Source organism: Tripterygium wilfordii, chromosome 1 (genome assembly GCF_013401445.1).
Source record: "Tripterygium wilfordii isolate XIE 37 chromosome 1, ASM1340144v1, whole genome shotgun sequence".
In the NCBI taxonomy this organism is placed as follows: Eukaryota; Viridiplantae; Streptophyta; class Magnoliopsida; order Celastrales; family Celastraceae; genus Tripterygium; species Tripterygium wilfordii.
This window is the reverse complement of record NC_052232.1, coordinates 10,578,483-10,598,556: the sequence shown is the minus strand read 5'-3', so window position 1 is coordinate 10,598,556 and position 20,074 is coordinate 10,578,483. Positions and strand designations below refer to the sequence as shown.

Here is a 20,074-nt window from a genome sequence, read left to right as displayed (position 1 = left end):
TAGCATGTGAAATAACCATTGATTATAAACACATATGTAGAACTCACTTAACATTCAACACTCTACATTGATTAGGGATAAAATGGAAGACATATTTTGGGGGTCTCAAACATTATTATTGCAAATACAATAGTGTCTAAGTTTAGGTTACCTGATCTGCTCGTCCAAAAATTGAAAATTTTAAGATCTACGGCTATGAAAAGAGTGGGATGGGGATGGGGGTGAGACCTAGAACGGTCCCTTGAAAATCATGTATTGGTTATTTAAGTTTATAAAATGTTATTTAAGTTTAGTTATTCGTTAGACGTTTAGATTGTCCTACATCTATATTTATAATCAATAGATATCCGACGTATCACGTGGATTAAGGATTAAAATAGAGAATAATATTTGGGGCTATAACATTATTCTATCGATTTGGATGTGTTGTTATCTTTGGACTTACTTTGCTGGAAATGTTGATATCTTAAGAGTTGGCACTTTGGCTTATTGGGTGCTTGGATGCGTTCATGCCTCAGACTTTTGAGTTTTACTTTCACCTAACATAGACTTTACCTGTCTTGTTCTTCGTCTTTCCTCGGTTTTGTCTGCGTATCTGTCTGTGAGGCCCACATTCGATAATATGAATAGAGAAAAAAAATAATGCACCAAAGATTGTTTGCACTCTTCTTTTTGTTGTTGTATTAGTTTTCAAGACAAAATAAAGGACATTACAGTCTGATCCATCTAGAGATTAATACTTGGCTCTAACTAAATTGTCCCTTATCGATTCTAAATAGTAGATAAGTTCACATCAATGAGCAAAAATCGCATGTGGTTGTCTAATCAGCACATTGTATATATGGTAGGGTTGAAAACGACCAGTTATGTCTGTCATCAATACACTGTATATTGGGCAGGGGTGAATAAGATCAAATATGGTCGATTGTTTGACACGAATTTAATTGACCAAACGATTATTGTCGATTAAAGTCAATTATTTAAGTTATTTAAAGAAATATGTTAATTTCTTTTTGAAAATAAAAAACCAATCATTTGGATTATTAGTCAGTTCGTAATTTTTGTACGACCCTAATATTGGGCATTTGGGCTACGATGAAACAAAGCCCATGTCAAAACCATGACATACGGACAATTCATGCAATTGACGATATCTTGAAGCTAGAACAAATCATCATTGTATAAGAATAGCATAAATACTTAGAACAATATTCGCCTAAAAGGGAACAAGGATGTAACCTAGTGGTAAATTTGCAAGGGAACAAGGATATAACCTAGTGGTAAATTTGCGAGGGTGTACCCTATAAGTCACATGTTCAATTTCCGAAAACAAACTCCGGAGAGCGTTGTTTACTTGTACTATTATTACCATACGTGCACTTCCATAAAATCACAGAAAGACATTCAATCTTCAGTTGAGAAATATTAAATACTTAATGTAAGTCTGGAGATTGCTACTAGTTGTCACTACAATGACGTCTGCTCTTCTAAAGCCCTTTCAAGAAAGATAAAAAGTCAAGACAATGAATCTTCAAAGGCCACATTGAAGAACCACCAAACCTGATTCAGGATTCTTCAATATAGAAGTAATGAACGGTTGGTAAAATGGCCAACTAGAAAGGACTGGACCACAAATTGGAAGAAGAACTCCAGATGACCATCATTTCTCCTCTACATTTGGCTCCTTGTCTTCATTATTCTTCTGTTGGGACTACAAATAGAAATTATGCAATTAGGAAAGAGCAGGGATCGACAAAAATGTTCAAACAGAAAACTATTACCATGCGTAGGAGCGATAACTCATGTTTACGGACTTACTCTATAACTACAATGTTGCATTAAAAAAAATACATAAATACAATGTCTCAGTTTATCTCCCCTTATTCATCGACTAGAAAATTTTCGCCCAATGATTAACCTCAAGGCTACAAATTACGAAACTTTACCCTACTCAAGAGCTTTATAAACTCACCTCGGACTGGCCTTGCATGGAAGCAAGCAAATCTTGGACAGATGGATCATTTGGATCAACACCAGGAAGCTGCAAAAAAGAAAAAAGGAAAAACGTATTTAAACGTTCCAATCTTAAATAGATCAATTCATTAGTTACTTTTTTGAGGTTTTATTTTCTTTTATCTGTTTCGCGCCTAACAGTGAGGGAAGCACGTACAGATGCAAAGATGGAGGACATGAAAGATGGGTCACCCAACAGCTTATTCACATCTGCCTGGTTTGCTGAATCTTTTGCACTTTCCTGCACAGACAATTGAAGAGCTGCATGCACATGAAAAAACAAATTCAGAACAAGGTCAATAATCTGGACATCCTAACATTGAAATCTATGTCTATAGAATGTTAAATTGGGCTCCAACACTTAAGGATGCTGGGATTCTTAAGTCTCTACCAGACTACCACTTCTTATAACTTCAGACTTCAGAGCCTATGGCAATACCAACACAAAGAGGCCAATTTAAAGCAATGAGGAACATCACCTCCAACCAGTATAGGTATTAATGTTCTCTTTCTAACCAAGATTGGCATCTCAACACCATCAGAAAAATACTATACAATAACGGCCTATTCTCTCTCTATTTGTAGCATTTCTTTCTTTTAACAGATAGCATTACCTCATGCTAAACAAAAGCATTTGCCTCAGTGGTCCATACTTCTTTTTTTTCGTTGCCTCAGTAGTCCATACTTCTCTTTTTTTTTCTTTTTTTTTTAAATTGCCTCAGTAGTCCGTACTTCTTTTTTCACTAGGTCCAATCATGCACTCGCCAAAAGTGGCATACCACTGGGATGTATACAAAAACAATCTACCTACACAAATAGCATAAGACATCGACTCAACTAATAACGACTCACCCAATGCCAGCTCTGGATCATCTGCAACAGCATCTGACATATCAGTGTCTCGAATGTCATGACTAGTGGCGGGGTCATCCATTGACATTGCAAGGGCCTGTTCTAGCAACGCGTTATCCACGTCCTGTATCAGTCTAAGGTCAGTTCACACAGAAATAATTAATAAGTCTCATGCTTATGGTCAATTACAAGCAGGGAATGAAGTCAAAAGCAACCCATCTGCCACCCAAACATGCAAGCATGCAAACAAAAAAGAAAAGAAAAGAAAGGCAGAGAAGGAAATGCAATCAAACCCAGATGTCTTTAGAAATGTCCCAGTGAAATTGGTGCAGTCGCAAAATTAAATAGAGATAGACAATATTTCAAAAAAATTATGGGCAAGGGGCCCCATAATCTCTCTTTTGTAGATTCGCTATCCCTTCCGTCTAGGGTACAGGGGACGTTAGATCTACAGATTTTTTTATATTAGATGAGGGAAGTTAATCAATAAATTTGAAACCATGATATTTAATACAAGAAAGTCAGCAGTTCAATGCAAAGTCCAATACCATCAAAATGCATCACTATTGCTAGTTGATTAAGGTGCACTTGATAGCACCTCCAGTAACCCAAATTGTAGAGATATGTTCAAACATATCAAGTCATAATGAAACACATTACTGATGAAACTGCAAAAGCATGTGTATCCCTGTGTGTGTATCTATATAAGCTTTAAAGGACATGCAACCCCATGCCAACATTAAATGACAGAACTAATAACTCAAATAAAATGAGAAGCCATTCTAGCAGGTTGGTTTTAAGAGCTGTTCAATCATAAAATATAATATGCAGATCTGAGAAACAACGATACTAACAGCAGAGAGATCATTTCTCTTATTGTCAGTTTGAGAAGCTGCAACACTAGTAGTATTTTCAGTCATAGTTGCATCCTGTGAGCTGGATTGCAGTTCGCCTCCTTTTTCCTGTTTAGCAGCATCTTCTGCAGCTTTTTTAGCAGCAGCTTCTTGTCGAGCCCTCTCCTCTTCCATTGAAACTCTTAGAGCAAGAGCAAGCTCAGGATCCAAATTCGGATCCACACCAAAATCATAACCAGAAACACCACCGGCTGCAGCGGCCGCAGCGGCTGCAGCAAAGCCACTTCCACCTTCACCATCCCCAGTGAAGATTGGCGTACTGTCATGAAAAGTAAATATAGATCAGAGATCAGAAAAGTACTTAAACCAAGACGGAAATCACTTAGTCTAGGAAGATACAGAAACCACGTACCTTATTAGCACATCAGAAAGAGCAGTTGGACCAGAAGGGACATGGACAATGTGGCTGGTATCATTGTTGTTCACAGCAGTAAGAAGTGCCTCCAGCTTTTCTTTCTTCCCATCATCTTCTTCACCAAAATTAACAATATCAAGGGCAACACTATTCTTTTTTAACTTCCTTCCAATCATTTCCAACAACTTCTTCTCATGTTTGACAGGACTAGGAGCACAAAGTATAGCAAAAAAAAAAAAAATGAGAGTGGGAAATCTTAGAATGAGACCAAAAAATAGCAGAAATCATACCTTCCGGCAAAGACAATAATCCTTTGTTGCTGCTTTTTGTTTTGGCGATGCTTAAGTGCTAATTGTGCAACCTGGATACCAGCAGCGAGGTTCATCTCACCACCGATTTCTAAGCCTAAATTAGAAGGAGAAATTTAGTTCGGGATATATATAAAGATATTTAAATAAAAGAATTCAATAAAGATAGTAGTCATCATCCACTAGAAAGATACAGAAATGTTAATTTATTATAAACTCTTTTCAAAAGCAGAAGGAACTAATAGAACAGGAGACGGAACACGATGAAGACGTACTGGGCCTCCTCTACAGCTTACACACGTCAAGTTACAAAAGTACAACTTAGCAATAGCAAAAAGAAAACAAAAAAAAAAACCTAATTCGTGACAAAAACATTAAGGACAAAACATTCACTACTATCGCAGTACCCAATTATGCGGGATAAGAACTGCAACCTACACCAATGCTCACTACCATTTCTTTTGAAATTGTTAAAATTGTGCAACATACTTGCCTCACACAGAAAAGACATAGATAAGAATGAAGAAGATTACTTAGAATGGCAACAAATTACATTCGATATACACCTAAGATTCTAGTAACACTTTTTTTTGGTAAGTAAGATTCTAGTAACACCCCTAAAGGAACAACCGAAAATTCAACAGTTTCCTGGGTTAAGGGTATTTCAGATAAACTAAGTAACAAATAATGTCCCACTTCAATATTATTTAAGGAAAATATGAATCAATGCAGTACATAAGAAAGTCAAGATTCCAGTGAAAGTGAACCATCCACACAAGCCCATAGGCAGTAGAATCAAAAACCGGGATATTCAATATAACGTAGCTTGTAAATTCAAGTACAAAAAACGTAGCACAAAATCCTTTCATTATAAGTTTATAACACATTTCTGTTTTTCCTTTGGAAACTATGATGATCTGTCTACATGACAAAAAATGCTGCAGTTCGATTAAGAGCAAGTAAAGAGACTTACCATGCATGCAAGCTAAGATCTTGCCCAGGTCACTAGTAGGAGTGACCAAAACCCGTACACCCTTTCCCGCCATGGTGAGAACTCCCACCGTATTCTCTGGATTAGACTGTATGCGAATGCATCTCATCAGAATTAGCCAAACAAACCCTCAGGGAAAAAAAAAATCTTATATCACAATCCCAAACTAACCACAATTAGCTAGAGAAAAATCTACAGATAAAACAGAAAATTAATAATCAGGAATCGAGAGCAGCACAAAGCAGCAACAACCCAGAGTGCAAAGATTTCCATATATATCCTAGAATGCAGAAAAACCCCAAAGCCATATATGAAAAAGCCCGAAGTGCACAAGTTTAGTTACCATAAATTCCTAGTTAATGCAAGCGTCACTCAATTACAAATCCAGCTAGGAAACATCTCAAATCTTCTTTCTCAGTTTCTATAGGGTTTTCCAAGAACCAAACAGAAAACAAGCTAAAATACAGATAGTAACAGGACGTTAAAGTCGTGGGAGTGGGACCTGTGTTTTAGCTCCGCATATAAGATTAACAGCATCGGCTTGGGCTTGAAATCTGCTGGGAGAGTAATCTCCGTTTCGCATCCATTCCGAATTGTCGATGCAGATCATGGTCGCCTGAAAAAAAAAACAGAGAATTAATCAAAATACAAAAACGAATCGGTAATGACGGTAAACCCTAATTCGATAAAATTGAATAGATGAATCAGAGTTTCACCTCGAGCACCATCGTTAAAGATTGATAGGGGAAAACGATGAATCTAGAGGAAGAGTAAGCAGAGAACCGAAGAAGAATTGGGGTTTACTTGGCGAAAAGGCCACTTTAAGGAGACGATTGCGGTTATTATCTGCTACGATGAAGTTACGTAGGCTTACAAGCTGTCAGGAAAATTTGGGCCAAGCTTTTGTTCCGTTGCATGAATGTTTGGGCCATACCCAAGCTTAGCCCGACTTAAACCATGCCGGGCCTGGTGTTGAATGTTTGGGCCGAACCCAAGATTTAGCCCAATTTTGCTCTCCATCATCATTCATACAACTACAAGCAGTATGTGTGTGTGTGTGTGTGTGTGTGTAAAAGAGCTTAGACAAAGAAAAATGAAAAGATTAAAAGTGTGAATGAAATTACAAATGGCTTAATCTAACTCGAACTTTTAATTGAGCTCAAATTGATGTTCAAAAGGAGGATTAAGTGCAATCATTCATTCAAAACTTTGTTTTAGTATAGTAAAAAGAAACCAGAGTTAAATTTTAGGGAGGCGAGACTCGAAACTTACACAACAAACAACTCAAGTTATTACATTTGAATCTAGAAATTTCAATCATTGGGGGCATCATTGACTTTTTTGATATCGTTATTTTTCGTCTTGTTGTGACTTTTTTCTAAAGTTTTTGAAACGTTGTTGAATAGAGACATGATGATGGTTACGAAGATCTGGGTTTAGACTTTACAATTATTGCATTTACATTTGCTAGAGAAGTAAATTTGCCCTTGAAGACGAGAGTAAACGATCTCTAGTGAAAATGGAGATTTATCAGCAACTATGTTGCTGTTAGAACCAGGAGTCTCTTACCAAGGACCCAAGAAACGTTGCCATCTCATAAGCATTCTGCATACCAATAGGCAGTGATGAACAAGAACAAAATTTAATTTCCATCCAAAGTTGACACAAGAAAGAATTTGTTAAGGGACAAGTTATAGTTGTATTTCAACCAGAAGAAACATTTTCTATTATTTCGGGTTTAGGTCAAATAGTTCTTACAGTAACATGTATATATATATATAACTAGAGAAGTAAATTAGAGCTCAATTTTTGGCTCCTCCTGGTGATTCTCCTCCCTCTTCACAGCAAAACCAGTCTCCACCCAAGAGAGATAACCTCCTCCCATGTTGCTCATATTCTTGAAACCCTGCCATTTCCATGTTCTTACAAGAGTTAGTCTTATTCAAGTCTCTTTTTCGGACAAAACATATAACTTGGAAAAGAAACAAAGGCCAAAGATTAGGGAAAACTAATAAGGAATTCCATTTGTATATGAACTTACAGCTTCAAGAAGGTCACCAGTTGCATAAAGTGATCTGACCCCACTTTGGCAGCCCTACAGAGGAGAAAACAGGGAAACAAACATCCTGATTTAACCCTAGTGGAATGTATCTCTATGATGCCTTAATAAAGAAAACTAAATTAAGGGGGCACTTGGTTGATATATTGAAAGGGGAATGAGGGTGGGAATCTTTTATTCTCTTATTTGGTTGAGTATCCCAAACTCATTCCACCCACAGTTTTTTCCGGTGGAAATTAGTGTTCACCATAATTGTGTGAATGAGCTATTCTTCCCAAGGGGAGACGAGCTTTATTCCGAAATTAAAATTAAGGATAACTTGTTTTATTAAAAGAACAAAGGTATTTTGATAAATAATTGTACTTTTATAATTCTCATACTCACGGCCACTCTCAAGCGAGATAATCCTCACTTGGCGGTTGATAGTTGACATTCACCTCACACTCATCTCACACTCGAGACCAATTCATGAGTTCATAGACATGACAAGTTACTTACCACTACAACACTGTCTTCCTCCTTGAAGATAGATGAGACCTCTTTCAAGAAATCAGAATTCTTCACCCTCCCTGAAGCCAAAGAAAAAAAAAAAAAACCTTATTCACACAAACACAAGCCTTCCCCCCTTCATTTCCTTTGCTTTTTCACAGGGAAAAAAAAAGGTTACCTTCTGGCTTGTTGAACATGTAAGGTATGTTGAAGATCTTTGGTGTGTCCACATGCCCTTTCTTGTACTCATCCACTGCCCTATAATCCAAAAACTTGGAAATCATTACATGTTTGAAACTATATATATACACATACACAGAGATCAAACAAAAGCAAAAGGTCTTGCACTCATCCACTGTCCTATAATCCAAAAACTTGGAAATAATTACATGTTTGTAAACTATACACACACACACACACACACACACACACACACACAGAGATCAAACAAAAGCAAAAGGTGAGACCTGTACCTGACATCCAGATAGAAATAGCCCGAATCAAGAAGATCTTTAGCTTCCTTGACATTGATAGTAACAATTCCAGCTTCTGAACTAGAATAAAGCAACAAGAGGAGAAACAATCCCACAGGAAAAAAAGCAATCACAGACAGACCCATATCGTAAGTACAGTTATAGGCACCAGGAAAGTAAAATTCACCTCTTTGGTTGAGAACCCATGAAGACCAGAGGTCAATTTGTATATGTAGCTGCTTGACTCGAGGTTTCTTTCCAAATCTGGTTGCTGGGTTGCTGGTTTTTGACAGAGAAAACCAACTGAAGCTGCTGCTGTTTGGTTCTTTCTCTTGTTTTATTCTATGGAATGACGAGGACCTTGATTCAACGCTCTGGTATATGCCCAACTAATCGGACCCAATATATGATGCAGAAACCACCATTGAAAGGGACAGCAATGGTGAGAATGGGAAGAGATCCACAACCACGAGATCATTTCAGATTTCACGTGTTCTACTCGTTTACTGCCATATGAGGCTAAATATTTCCGTACGCAGTTTACTGGGCTCAGGGCCCAACCCTCCTCTACTGTCCCAAAATGGGCCTTACATAATGATTAAACTCTTTGGGCCTCAGCTCAGGGCCCAATCATTTTTAGCAAGAGCAGCGTACTAATGCGTATAGTAAGTCGTATGGAGTGAAGTGTGAGGAGTTTCCCGCACTCTTCTCCCTTCTCTATCGCTGCAGCTTTTTCAAGTCAATCGACCGGACTTTGCTTAACGATGGATAAGGTATCGGAACTGCCCCTGCCGGAGGATTTCCTTGATTTTGTTGAAGCGAACGGATTGGACCCTTCGATTTATGCTGCCGGTGACTGTATTCCTCGCTATGTGAGGTACTTCGAACTTTCAAATCAAAAGTTGGGGCAATTTCTTTCACTTATCACTTCCGAGTTTATTTTAGGTTAAATAATGTATAATGTATGTTTTACGAGTTTATTTTAGGTTAAATAATGTATAAAGTATGTTTTGGGAAGATTGAAGCTTGGTAGAGAAGCTCATGTGGAAGAGATTGAAGCTGAGATTAAGTGTAAGCTTGAGAAAGTGGGTTGGTTGCCTGGATTTTATCCGCTTCCAACTGATATTCAGATTGCTAATACAAAAGCTTACAAGGAAGGAAAGGTAGATTTGATTTTGCAATTATTGGCTGGAGTTTCCTCGAACTGTTGTTCAGTTTTTGTTTCTGTTTTTTTGGAATTGATGTTCATGCGTGTACTTATTTTATTTTGGCAATTTAGATTTAGGGGACTGATGGAACTTCCTGAGCTGCTGTTGCAGCATTGGATGTATCAAGCATCATACAAAGAATGGCATTAATGGTTCTAAAGATTTTAGAGAAGATATTTAAAATGTCATAGGTTTGCAGTTGCTGATAAGAGTTAAGTCTAATATATTGCTCAATTATCTATTTTCAGGTGCTAAACTTTGTAAATATTGCGCTTACAAGACTTTCAAATTAACATATAATATATATTTGTCCATGGACATAATAAACTTCACTTGTGATTCGTGAATGAGCTTACCAAAGAGTAATAGAATCTTTATATTGCTGATGCTCGCTTTTGTACAGGAGGAGTAGCATAGGCAATGGCTTTATCAAGGTAACAACATAATCCTTTTTGAATTTCTCTGATTGAATCACTTATCCTACATTTGCAAATTAAGTTAAAACTAAGCTTGATAGAACCAAATAACAAATAGTTAAAGAAATTAAATGTATTTCAGATAATTACAAAAGGGAGCCAGCAGTAACATCGCCCAACAAAATGTTGCATGCATACAAAAAGGTTTTAAAAAAAAAAAAAAAACTAGAAATCTCCAGATATATAAATATCTAGATGTGGTAAATGGTAATAAACAAAAAAAATATATAGTGTAAATTAAAGGCAGTCCAGAGCACCCTTTTTCTTACAGTTTTAAGTACTATGGGAACCCATCTCTCCCCTTCACCTCATCCAACCCCCCACCCCAACGACAAAAAAAAACAGCAACATTATAGAATAACATGGAAATGCCAAGCTTTCATTGAAAACACCACTAAGAAATTATCGGAACCAGTCAATCACATTCACATGTTAACATATATCAAAACTTCAGTGACAACTTTTATCCTTGGATTTATCCCATTGGTGTTTCTGTGTTGTGGAGGTATTGGAGACTTTGCAGTTTTCAATCTTTGTTGTGATGGTTGCTCTTGTGGCTACTTGTTTGGTGTAGTTTGGAGCTTGGTTTAGATTGCTTTGTTGTAAGGGTTGGTTTTGTTGCTTCGTCTGCTTTGTTTTGGAGATTTTGGAGGCTTTGGTGGTGGGTGCTTTGCTGGTCTTTTGGAGTCTTGTGGGGCTTGTGTTTCTTTGTGGGAGGTTGGTGGAGTGCTGGGGTTCTGTTGGCTGGGTCCCTTCTTGGAGCTGGTGCTTGGCCTCGTGCCACACACTTAGCTCCCCTAACTTTATTTTTTCGTCTTGCAGGTAGTATTTTCAGATGATTTTCAGTTCAATTTCTTCCTAAGCAGGATTTATGGTGGTCCTTGCTGCTGTTTTGGAGTCCTTTTCAAGCTGTTTTTGGGCCCTTTTCGTGTGGTTTTTCTTCTGGAGAGCTCTTTTGTGCTTCATGTGTCTTGTTTGAAGGAAGGGCAATAGGTTTTCCTTAATCTCTTCAGCTGCATTTCATTCTCAAATCACCTTCTCTATATTGGCAATATTCATCGCCATGGCGTTTCAGATTGGTGGATAGGCTTTTGTTTGGGACTGCTTTGTTCTCTTCTTTCCTTCCCACAAAATTTCCTTTATTGTACTCTATCTTTTCAAGGGGCGATGAGTTTGGTGGATAGGCATTGTTTGGAAAGGCTTTGCGCTCTTTTACCTTCATTCAATATCTTTCAAGTGCAGTTTCACTTCTTCTCAAATTTCTATGGTTTCAGTTGATGTTCTTCAATCTTTAAATGGCCTTTGTGGAAGTTCTTGGCATAGCTTCAGTTTAGATTACTCTCTTTGATTCTTATGGTGGGTTGTCTTTGATTGGTTTTCAAGTTAATTTTCAAGGGATCTCTCCTTCATTCTCTTTGGTTTTATATTGGTCTAGTTATTGGACCTTTTGACAGGTCGGGTCTTGTCCTTCGGCTCCTTTTTTTTTTTTATTATGAGAATATTTATTATGAGAATCATAACGTGTACACATGCACCTACCTCTTTTTTTTTACTAGAAAGGCAAGAATTCACCAACTCCTATTTGTAGGAGGGGGCGTATAACAAAGACATTTCACCTTGATCCTGTGACATCACAAACTAGTGGACTGTTTGTAGCAAAGTTCACCAAATTGGCTTCATAACCAAGGTTTGCTCCTCTTTTTTTTTTTTTTTTTTTTTTTATGTCCTGTTTTTGTCCTCCGGTTTTCCGGAAAGATTACCTTACCTGCCTTGATGCTGCATGCAACGTTTTTGAAGTTTTATAAATTGATGGGTGGCTTGCTAGCTTTATTGCTTCTTTCGTCAATGGATTCTTCTCTCTTCACTCAGGCTAAACCTCAATCAACAACAAACTAAAATGGTTTGTATATTTCAGATTTATCCCCTGGTTTATAATTCAGACCCCCTGGTTTATAATTCAGACCAGAGGCAGGAGGTATCATCGACAAGGTTACTTAAAAATCTCATTCATTGGCTTCGAAGATGATCATACTGGGTACTCAAGTGAACTTTCGCGATGCCACTTTGATATTGTTCAACGTAACGAGTAAAAAAGTAATGAAATTATTTGATGCTCGTTTGACATTGTTTACTTTTTGTTTCATGGCGTTTGGTAGGAGTGTAAGAGTCCGAGTTTAGGTTCACCTTCAAAAGGTAAACTTGTATGGGTTATTCTCGATTATTCAAAAAAAAGGGATGGACTTACCCTCGCAAGAAAAACAACAATTCCAGAAAACAACTTTCAGAAATTCGAACGCGAGTGCAGTTCTTGGCTAATTGCAGGAGGGATCATGGATGTCGTCCAAGTATCAGACCAGATACATTGAACTTTTCCATCATCAGAGCACTATTTGGGCACTACTACTCGTCGTTAGTGACCAAATCCATATTGTTCCCATGTGGTAGGAATATGATAGCAATGAAAATGTTTTAAAATTTCAATCGTACGGCCAGAATCTCTTTTCTGAATTTTCACCTAATTCAACGGCCAGGATTGAGTACGGAAACAATAATTGACGCTGGGCAAGGTAGATCCAGATTTGGCCCACTTTTATTTTTATATTCATGGGCTTTGTTTTGTTTGATCCATATTTTATACTTGTGAATAGCAGCTGCTGCGGTGGAATGCCAGGTAGATGACCATCGGAGACGAATTCACCTCTCCTTTCAGTAAGATTTTCTTTAACCTTTCAAATGTAATCCAAACAATGCAGTGATCCATATTTAAACTTGTCAATAGCTGCTGCAGTGGAATGCGGGGCAGATGACCATCGGAGACGAAATCACCTCTCCTTTCAGTAAGATTTTTCTTTCGTCTTTCAAGTTTCAAATGTAATTTTCTCTCACTTTCTTCTCTCTTTCACTTTCCTACTCTCCAAACTCCCTAGTTCAGAAGGAAGAAACCTACAAGGAAGGTAAGGATGATGTCTCCTGTTCGCGCGCATCGGAGGATGGTCCCGACGGCGGTGAGAATTCTCCGATCGAGCAAGTGGCTCTCACTGTCCCGACGACCGACGATCCCTCTCTACCAACATTCACGTTCCGCACATGGACCTTGGGAATCCTGGCCTGCGTTCTCCTTTCGTTCGTAAACCAGTTCTTCTTGTACCGCAGAGAACCTCTCACTGTCGCCGCGACCTGTGCACAGATTGTGATGGTTCCGATAGGTCACCTCATGGCCTCCATGATCACGAACAGAGTCTTCTTCAAGGGTCAAAAGTGGGAATTCAGTCTCAATCCAGGTCCTTTCAATGTTAAAGAGCATGTGCTCGCGACGATCTTCGCGAACGCCGGCGCCGGGAGTGTGTACGCGATTCACGTCGTCAGCACGGTCAAGGTATTCTACAAGAAAGAATTGACTTTCGTAGTCGCCTTGCTGGTCGTTTTAACGTCGCAGGTGCTGGGATTCGGGTGGGCTGGCGTGTTCCGGCGGTACCTGGTGCAGCCCGCCGCCATGTGGTGGCCTCAGAATCTCGTCCAAGTATCACTCTTCAGGTAAGAATCTGAATCTTTACTCTCTCTGTGATTTCGTTCTTTCATATTCAATTTTGACTTTCACTATGATCCACGGTCGAGATTTTTTTTTATTTCTCAAAACTCAAAAGGTTTGCAATCAATCATTTTGTCGTGTAGCGCATGAAAGTAGTGTGTAAGGGGGATTTGACGTGTAAAGGCTCAAGCGTCTCGGGATGTAATATGACGTTTCAGGTGGGCTTTGGCTCATAGTTGGACCCTTTTGGAATCATGCCCTTTGGGCCGAGTCCGACGGAGAGGCTCACAATGGGCCCGTTTGGCTCCACGTTGAGAGCCAATTTTTCCTGTCACGTCAGCTCCCACACAGACGCGTCATGCTCAAATATGTTTGGTATTCCATTTTGGTGGGGTCACACCGCACCAATTCCTGACCCAATCAAACACAGGTGTTATCTGATTTCACGGTAGGAGCAGTTCATACGAAACTCGGTTTCGTAAATAAACACGCGTGTCAATTTTTTTTAAAGTTTAACAATATTTAATTAAAAATTATAAACTAAATTACTAATTTAATTTTTAGAAAATAAATCATCATATAACAAATATTAATTAACTAAATTAAGTTCACAAGATCATTTATTACAATTTATAATTAAAATTAGACAAATTTTATAATTTATTATCTCACTTCACCTCACCGCAGTTTTGTTCATCCAAACGCTCAACTGCACATCAACGCACCTCACCATAGTTTTTTTTTGTGACATGCCAAACACTTTTTGTCAGCATAACTCACCTCACAGCACCACAATTTTTTACTTCACAGCACCTCACCTCACAGCACCAAAATGCAAAGCACTCCCAAACGGACCCAATCTTTTGGAATATTTCATGGTCTTCCAAAGAGCAAGCAAATTAGTTGCAAACCCTCATCTAAAAATAATGTTTTGAGAGATCTAAGCCAAGCTTTCACAATTTTTCTTCCAGAAAATCTTCATTGTTTGAAGGAGTAGTTGTTCACTGAGGATTTAACATTCTTCTTTCCTTCCATACACAGGGCATTACATGAGAAGGAGGAAAGGCCCAGGGGAGGATTAATGAGAAATCAGTTCTTCCTCATTGCTTTCATTTGCAGCTTTGCTTATTATGTCTTTCCTGGCTACCTCTTTCCCATGCTTAGTTCCCTATCATGGGTGTGCTGGGTATTTCCTACTTCCGTCCTAGCCCATCAGCTTGGCTCTGGGCTGCATGGTCTTGGCATTGGTGCTGTTGGACTCGATTGGGCTAGCATATCTTCATACCTTGACAGTCCACTAGCCAGCCCTTGGTTTGCAACTGCCAATGTTGCTGCAGGATTCATCCTTATTATGTATGTCATCACTCCTGTTACGTATTGGCTCAATATCTTTAAGGCCAAGACATTTCCCATATTCTCAGATGGACTATTTACGTATACTGGCCAAAGCTACAATATCTCAGCAGTTATAGACCAAAATTTTCGGCTCGACATTGATGCATATGAACAGGAGGGTCCTCTATATATCAGCACCCTCTTTGCTATGGTTTATGGTCTTTGTTTTGCAGGCCTGACTGCTGTTGTTGTTCATGTTCTGCTCTTCCATGGGAGGTAAGCAATACTTTGGTTGCTTGAAATTTTCTATTCATTATATTTATGTAATTGTAGGCAACCTCAGCTGCCTATCTTTCAGGCAAACTATTTTTTATTGTATATTAAATATGCCTTTAGTATACCTACTAATATTATGGAAACAAAGGCGGTGCCCGGGTGCCTGACTCTGCCCTCTGGTAGGAGTATCTGATACAGTTATTTTTCTTATATTTTGTAAATTAAGCTTACGTTTTCAAGGATGCAGTGATATATGGCAGCTGAGCATATCTGCCTTTGAAGAGAAGACAATGGATGTGCATACAAAGTCTATGAGGAAATATAAGCAAGTCCCTGAATGGTGGTTCATGTGCATCCTTCTCCTGAATATTTTGGCTACCATTTTTATATGTGAGTACTACAATGACCAACTACAGTTGCCATGGTGGGGAGTCTTGCTAGCTTGTGGTCTTGCCATATTTTTCACGCTTCCTATGGGCATCATCAAGGCAACAACAAATCAGGTTAGAGTTCCATTCTGTTTCACAAATTTGTGTAACATATCATGTTCTTTTACATCTCTTCTGATCTTCATCGAACTTGTTTAAGATGGCGATAGCCTCGATCATGAACTCTTACACCCGTATCTGTTGAAACCAATGCAATAGTATAATGATTATGGTCCTATTCTGTTGTATTATATGAAGCTTTAATTCTCTAATCATCACTATCATCATCAAAGCCTTTATCCCAAAAGTTTGGGGTCCTATGTGAGTTCATGAGAACATCAACGGGAATCCACCACCTGTATTCATTTTCTCCATTCACTTCTATTATGGATCAATGATCATACATTCATCCGCTTCTATTAACTTCATATAATTTCTTATTACTTCAACCATGTCTTTTTAGGTCTTCCTCGTTACTTCCTACTCTCTCCTATACAAATTCTCTAGTTCGTCTTCACCGCCGCTCCGCTATCTCTACGTTGGACATTTCCATACCATCGTAAACGACTTTCTCATAGCCTCATAGCTTATCTTCAATAAATGCTACTCCTACCTTAGATTTAATGATCTCATTTCTTATCCTGTCTTTCATAAAATGACCACACATTCAAAGAAGTATTCGCATTTCTGCTACATGTATTTTTTGGATATGTTATCTACTTATCTCGTTTAGTTCTCTAATGTGGACATATATTGTTGTAAAACAGACAACAGGCTTGAATGTCATCAGCGAGTATATCATTGGCTACTTGTATCCAGGATATCCTGTCGCTAACATTTGCTTTAAGGTATATGGTTACATCAGTATGAAACAAGCGATCACTTTCTTGCAAGACTTCAAGCTTGGGCACTACATGAAGATTCCTCCTAGATCCATGTTTACTGCACAGGTTGTCCCTCTTCTGACGCATTCTCCTGTTAATGTAGCAAGAACATTTGTCAGTAAAATGGTAATTAACAACATTGCCTAATTTTTTTTTTCTATCGATCCATTTTAAGAGAGGGTTGGCTTTCCAGGTGTTTGGTACTGTCATAGCAGCATTCGTGCATTTAGGAACGGCTTGGTGGCTCATAGAAACCATCCCAGATATATGTGACCGTGCATTGCTTCCAACAGGCAGCCCATGGACTTGCCCCAGTGACCATGTATTCTACGATGCCTCTGTAATATGGGGTTTGATTGGTCCTCGCAAAATTTTTGGAGATCTTGGCTATTATTCCTCCATCAATTGGTTTTTCTTAGTCGGGGCTATAGCTCCCGTCCTAGTTTGGATTGCACAGAAGGCCTTTCCAAGCCAGCGTTGGATTGGGCTTATTAACATGCCAGTGCTTCTAGGCGCTACACTAAACATTCCACCAGCTACCTCTGTCAACTACACTAGTTGGGTTCTTACTGGATTTGCCTCCGGCTTCATTGCCTACAGGTATTACCGTGACTGGTGGAGCCGCCATAACTACGTGTTGTCTGCTGCACTGGATGCTGGGTTAGCCTTCATGGCAGTATTATTGTACTTGTGCTTGGACATGGAGCATGTTACACTCAACTGGTGGGGAAGTGAACCTGATTGTTGTCCATTGGCTTCCTGCCCGACTGCTCCTGGGGTTGCTGTTAAAGGCTGCCCAGTTTTCTGAATGAAGTCATTACTAATTTGAGCCCAAGTGATCTGTGATATTTGTTTCCAGCACTGTACAAATACAGAGTAATAAATTTACCTTGTCTGTAAATGATTGTTTGAACAAAGTTCTGCTTCTCACCTCTCATTCTTGTCAATGATCATTTTCCTTCACATCCATTCGTGTAGAACTCCAGTGTGTAGAAACGGCCACGGCCTGTTGGGGAGGGATAGTGAGTTCCAATTCTTAGCTAATGTGTGATTGGATATTTTGATATTTATAACAGTAGAATACAATAGATTTTGAAAAAGAATAAATTAAATCTTTTTTTTTTATAACGTGTTGTCCATTCAACCTCACAATTACCATAGATCAATTGAGACTTACGCTGAATGATATTTGCATACTCTGTGTTGATTAATGGTTCATCTTATAAATTACGATAATGATACACCTATGAAACTTGAACTCCTATTTGAACTAACAATTTTTACAAGTTTACTATCTCAGTCAACGACCCAGGTACGGATAATTGCCTTCCAAAAATGGATAAAAAAAAGTTTATACATATTTAGAATCGTATTTTGAATAAATTAATAAATCTTGAAGTTTTCAGTTTTGTCCTCGAAACAAACCTAATAGAGTTGCCCCATTTTCCAAACATAGCCTTACGCAGGCGTTCGTCTCGCTTCTTCTTCTTCAGGGTTTTGTAGAGGGTTTATCGTCCAGATAGATAGGACATGGCGACTCATCTGGCAATTCGGCGTACTCGACTTTCTACTTTCTCCTTGACGATGTGTTCTCCTTGTTACCCTTTTCGCTTCATTTCCGGTTACGCTAATATCTATTCCAACAATGGAACCCTAGCCCAAACCCTGAGCACCTCTGCATTCCCAAATCAGTACCCGCCACCTCAAACTCCTCATCATCCTCAATATCAGCAACAGCAACCACCACCTTCTGACCCTAACGTCTACGGTGAGCAGAGAAGCCGTAATCAGTGGTCTCCGCAGCACCAGAGTCGGGGTCAGGGCTATCAGCCTCAACTCAGATATAATCCTAATAATCTGGCCGATGTCTACCCGAGCCATGGATATATGATTAATCCACGGCCACAGGTTCAGAACCCTAATCAGTGGAACCACCAAATCAACCGGAATCAGGGGCCTCCTCCTCCACAGCGCCAGAGTCAGGGTCAGAGCCATGAGCCTCAACCTGGATACAATCGAGATAATCTGGCAGACAGCTACCCTAGTCGACCGCATGGATACGAAAATTCACAACCACAGTTTCAGAACCCTAATCATCGAAATAACGAAATCAATCTGAATCAAGCACAGAATGTGAATGCGGCACCTCCTCCTTCTAGCATTGTTGATTTGGTGCGTTTGTGCCAAGAGGAGAAGATGAAGGAGGCGATTGAGGTAATGGATAAGGGAGTTGAGGCTGATGCTAATTGTTTCTACAATTTGTTTGAGTTGTGTGGAAAATCAAAGACACTAGAGTACGCAAAGAAGGTACATGATTACTTTTTGCAGTCGACTTAGTGATCTTCAGTTGAATAATAAAGTGATTGAAATGTATGGGATGTGTGAGAGTATGACTGACGCAAGGAGAGTGTTTGATCATATGCCAAGCAGGGATATGGATACCTGGCATTTGATGATAAAAGGGTATGCGGATAATGCATTGGGGGATGAGGGCCTTGAGTTGTTTGAGCAAATGAAGAATTTTGGGTTGGAATCCAATGAGCAGACTTTCCTTCTAGTTTTATCAGCTTGTGCTAGTGCAGATGCAATTGATGAAGGGTTTATACATTTTGAGTCGATGAAAAATGATTATGGAATCACTCCAAGAATGGAACACTATTTGGTGCTTATAGATGTTCTTGGAAAGTCTGGTCATATTAATGAAGCAAAGGAGTATATTGAGAAACTACCATTTGAGCCCACACTGGAGATTTGGGAGGCTTTGCGGAATTATGCTCGAATTCATGGAGATGTTGATCTTGAAGATCAAACAGAGGAATTAGTGACTGCTCTTGACCCATCAAAAGCTGATCCTAAAAAGACCCCTACACCAACATCAAAGAAGTACACTCTAATTAGCATGCTTGAGGGGAAGAATAGGATCAGCGAGGTTCGAAATCCAACACTCTACAAGGATGACGAAAAATTGAAGGCGTTTAAAAATTTGAAAGCTCAAAGTTATGTGCCTGACACAAGATTTGTTCTTCATGACATTGATCAGGAGGCAAAGGAGCAGGCTTTGCTCTATCACAGTGAGCATTTGGCTATTGCATATGGCCTGATCAGCACTCAGGCTAGGACACCTCAGGATTATCAAAAACCTGCGTGTATGTGGTGATTGTCACAATGCCATTAAGATTATGTCTAGGCTTGTTGGGAGAGAAATGATTGTTAGGGACAACAAAAGGTTCCATCACTTCAAAGATGGAAAATGCTCTTGTGGAGATTACTGGTGAAGTCATTAATCATGGCTTCTAACCAAGCATATACGCTGAGATTTTCTTGTTTGGTGAGCTGGTGATTTAGCTAGATTGTAGATGGAAGCCTTGTGATGTATGATATTCTTAGTTTGATTAAATATTTGTTATTGCTTTCCATTGATTGTCCTTTTTTGACCTTTTTCCTTCTTTTGCAACGGATGCTAGACTAGAGATCTCTGTTTCTT

The 20,074-nt window shown here is 38.9% G+C and overlaps 3 protein-coding genes and 1 pseudogene across 14 annotated transcripts; 2 read left to right on the top strand and 2 right to left on the bottom strand.

The window, feature by feature from the left end:
* Positions 1 to 1,320: 1,320 nt before the first annotated feature.
* On the bottom strand, positions 1,321 to 6,308 carry LOC119985813 (26S proteasome non-ATPase regulatory subunit 4 homolog). Its single transcript, XM_038830606.1, has 10 exons — positions 6,150 to 6,308; positions 5,936 to 6,049; positions 5,416 to 5,521; positions 4,425 to 4,539; positions 4,132 to 4,341; positions 3,720 to 4,038; positions 2,866 to 2,989; positions 2,171 to 2,274; positions 1,973 to 2,041; positions 1,321 to 1,711 (listed from the first exon to the last, which is right to left on the bottom strand). The coding sequence occupies exons 1-10, from the start codon at positions 6,159 to 6,161 to the stop codon at positions 1,661 to 1,663; spliced, it is 1,224 nt and encodes a 407-aa protein (XP_038686534.1). The 5' UTR covers positions 6,162 to 6,308; the 3' UTR covers positions 1,321 to 1,660.
* An 800-nt stretch (positions 6,309 to 7,108) lies between these two features.
* LOC119999755 (thiosulfate sulfurtransferase 18-like) lies at positions 7,109 to 8,907 on the bottom strand. 2 transcript variants are annotated; one of them, XM_038847499.1, is made up of 6 exons: positions 8,642 to 8,907; positions 8,455 to 8,535; positions 8,160 to 8,239; positions 7,991 to 8,061; positions 7,475 to 7,528; positions 7,109 to 7,339 (listed from the first exon to the last, which is right to left on the bottom strand). In XM_038847499.1, exons 1-6 carry the CDS (start codon positions 8,659 to 8,661, stop codon positions 7,229 to 7,231), a joined length of 417 nt encoding a protein of 138 aa, XP_038703427.1. In that variant the 5' UTR covers positions 8,662 to 8,907; the 3' UTR covers positions 7,109 to 7,228. The 2 variants fall into 2 exon arrangements, with proteins under 2 accessions (XP_038703427.1, XP_038703419.1); XM_038847491.1 differs by lacking the exon at positions 8,642 to 8,907 and having other exon boundaries at positions 8,455 to 8,635.
* Positions 8,908 to 9,069: 162 nt separating this feature from the next.
* LOC119999689 (oligopeptide transporter 7-like) lies at positions 9,070 to 17,525 on the top strand. Of its 11 annotated transcripts, none has more exons than XM_038847446.1 (15): positions 9,070 to 9,331; positions 9,473 to 9,617; positions 10,066 to 10,096; positions 10,961 to 11,494; positions 11,727 to 11,825; positions 12,054 to 12,173; positions 12,295 to 12,579; positions 12,670 to 12,705; positions 12,790 to 12,809; positions 12,918 to 12,975; positions 13,066 to 13,672; positions 14,709 to 15,278; positions 15,526 to 15,781; positions 16,474 to 16,716; positions 16,784 to 17,525. In XM_038847446.1, the coding sequence occupies exons 7-15, from the start codon at positions 12,342 to 12,344 to the stop codon at positions 17,396 to 17,398; spliced, it is 2,643 nt and encodes an 880-aa protein (XP_038703374.1). In that variant the 5' UTR covers positions 9,070 to 9,331; positions 9,473 to 9,617; positions 10,066 to 10,096; positions 10,961 to 11,494; positions 11,727 to 11,825; positions 12,054 to 12,173; positions 12,295 to 12,341; the 3' UTR covers positions 17,399 to 17,525. The 11 variants fall into 11 exon arrangements, with proteins under 11 accessions (XP_038703374.1, XP_038703353.1, XP_038703383.1 ...); XM_038847425.1 differs by having other exon boundaries at positions 9,441 to 9,617; positions 10,961 to 11,131; XM_038847455.1 differs by having other exon boundaries at positions 9,441 to 9,617; positions 16,474 to 16,656.
* A 485-nt stretch (positions 17,526 to 18,010) lies between these two features.
* LOC119994998 lies at positions 18,011 to 20,004 on the top strand (annotated as a pseudogene).
* Positions 20,005 to 20,074: the final 70 nt, after the last annotated feature.

Coding starts and splice junctions, on each gene's coding strand:
- LOC119999689 (XM_038847446.1), top strand. CDS start 12,342: ATGGGTTATTCTCGATTATTCAAAAAAAAGGGATGGACTTACCCTCGC. Junction 15,782..16,473: donor TCAAGGCAACAACAAATCAG/GTTAGAGTTCCA, acceptor GTTGTAAAACAG/ACAACAGGCTTGAATGTCAT. Junction 16,717..16,783: donor GAACATTTGTCAGTAAAATG/GTAATTAACAAC, acceptor TTGGCTTTCCAG/GTGTTTGGTACTGTCATAGC.
- LOC119985813 (XM_038830606.1), bottom strand. Junction 4,342..4,424: donor ATTATTGTCTTTGCCGGAAG/GTATGATTTCTG, acceptor TTGTGCTCCTAG/TCCTGTCAAACATGAGAAGA. Junction 4,039..4,131: donor CTTTCTGATGTGCTAATAAG/GTACGTGGTTTC, acceptor TTTTCATGACAG/TACGCCAATCTTCACTGGGG.
- LOC119999755 (XM_038847491.1), bottom strand. CDS start 8,600: ATGGGTCTGTCTGTGATTGCTTTTTTTCCTGTGGGATTGTTTCTCCTC. Junction 8,062..8,159: donor CATGTTCAACAAGCCAGAAG/GTAACCTTTTTT, acceptor CTTTGGCTTCAG/GGAGGGTGAAGAATTCTGAT. Junction 7,529..7,990: donor AGGAAGACAGTGTTGTAGTG/GTAAGTAACTTG, acceptor TCTCCTCTGTAG/GGCTGCCAAAGTGGGGTCAG.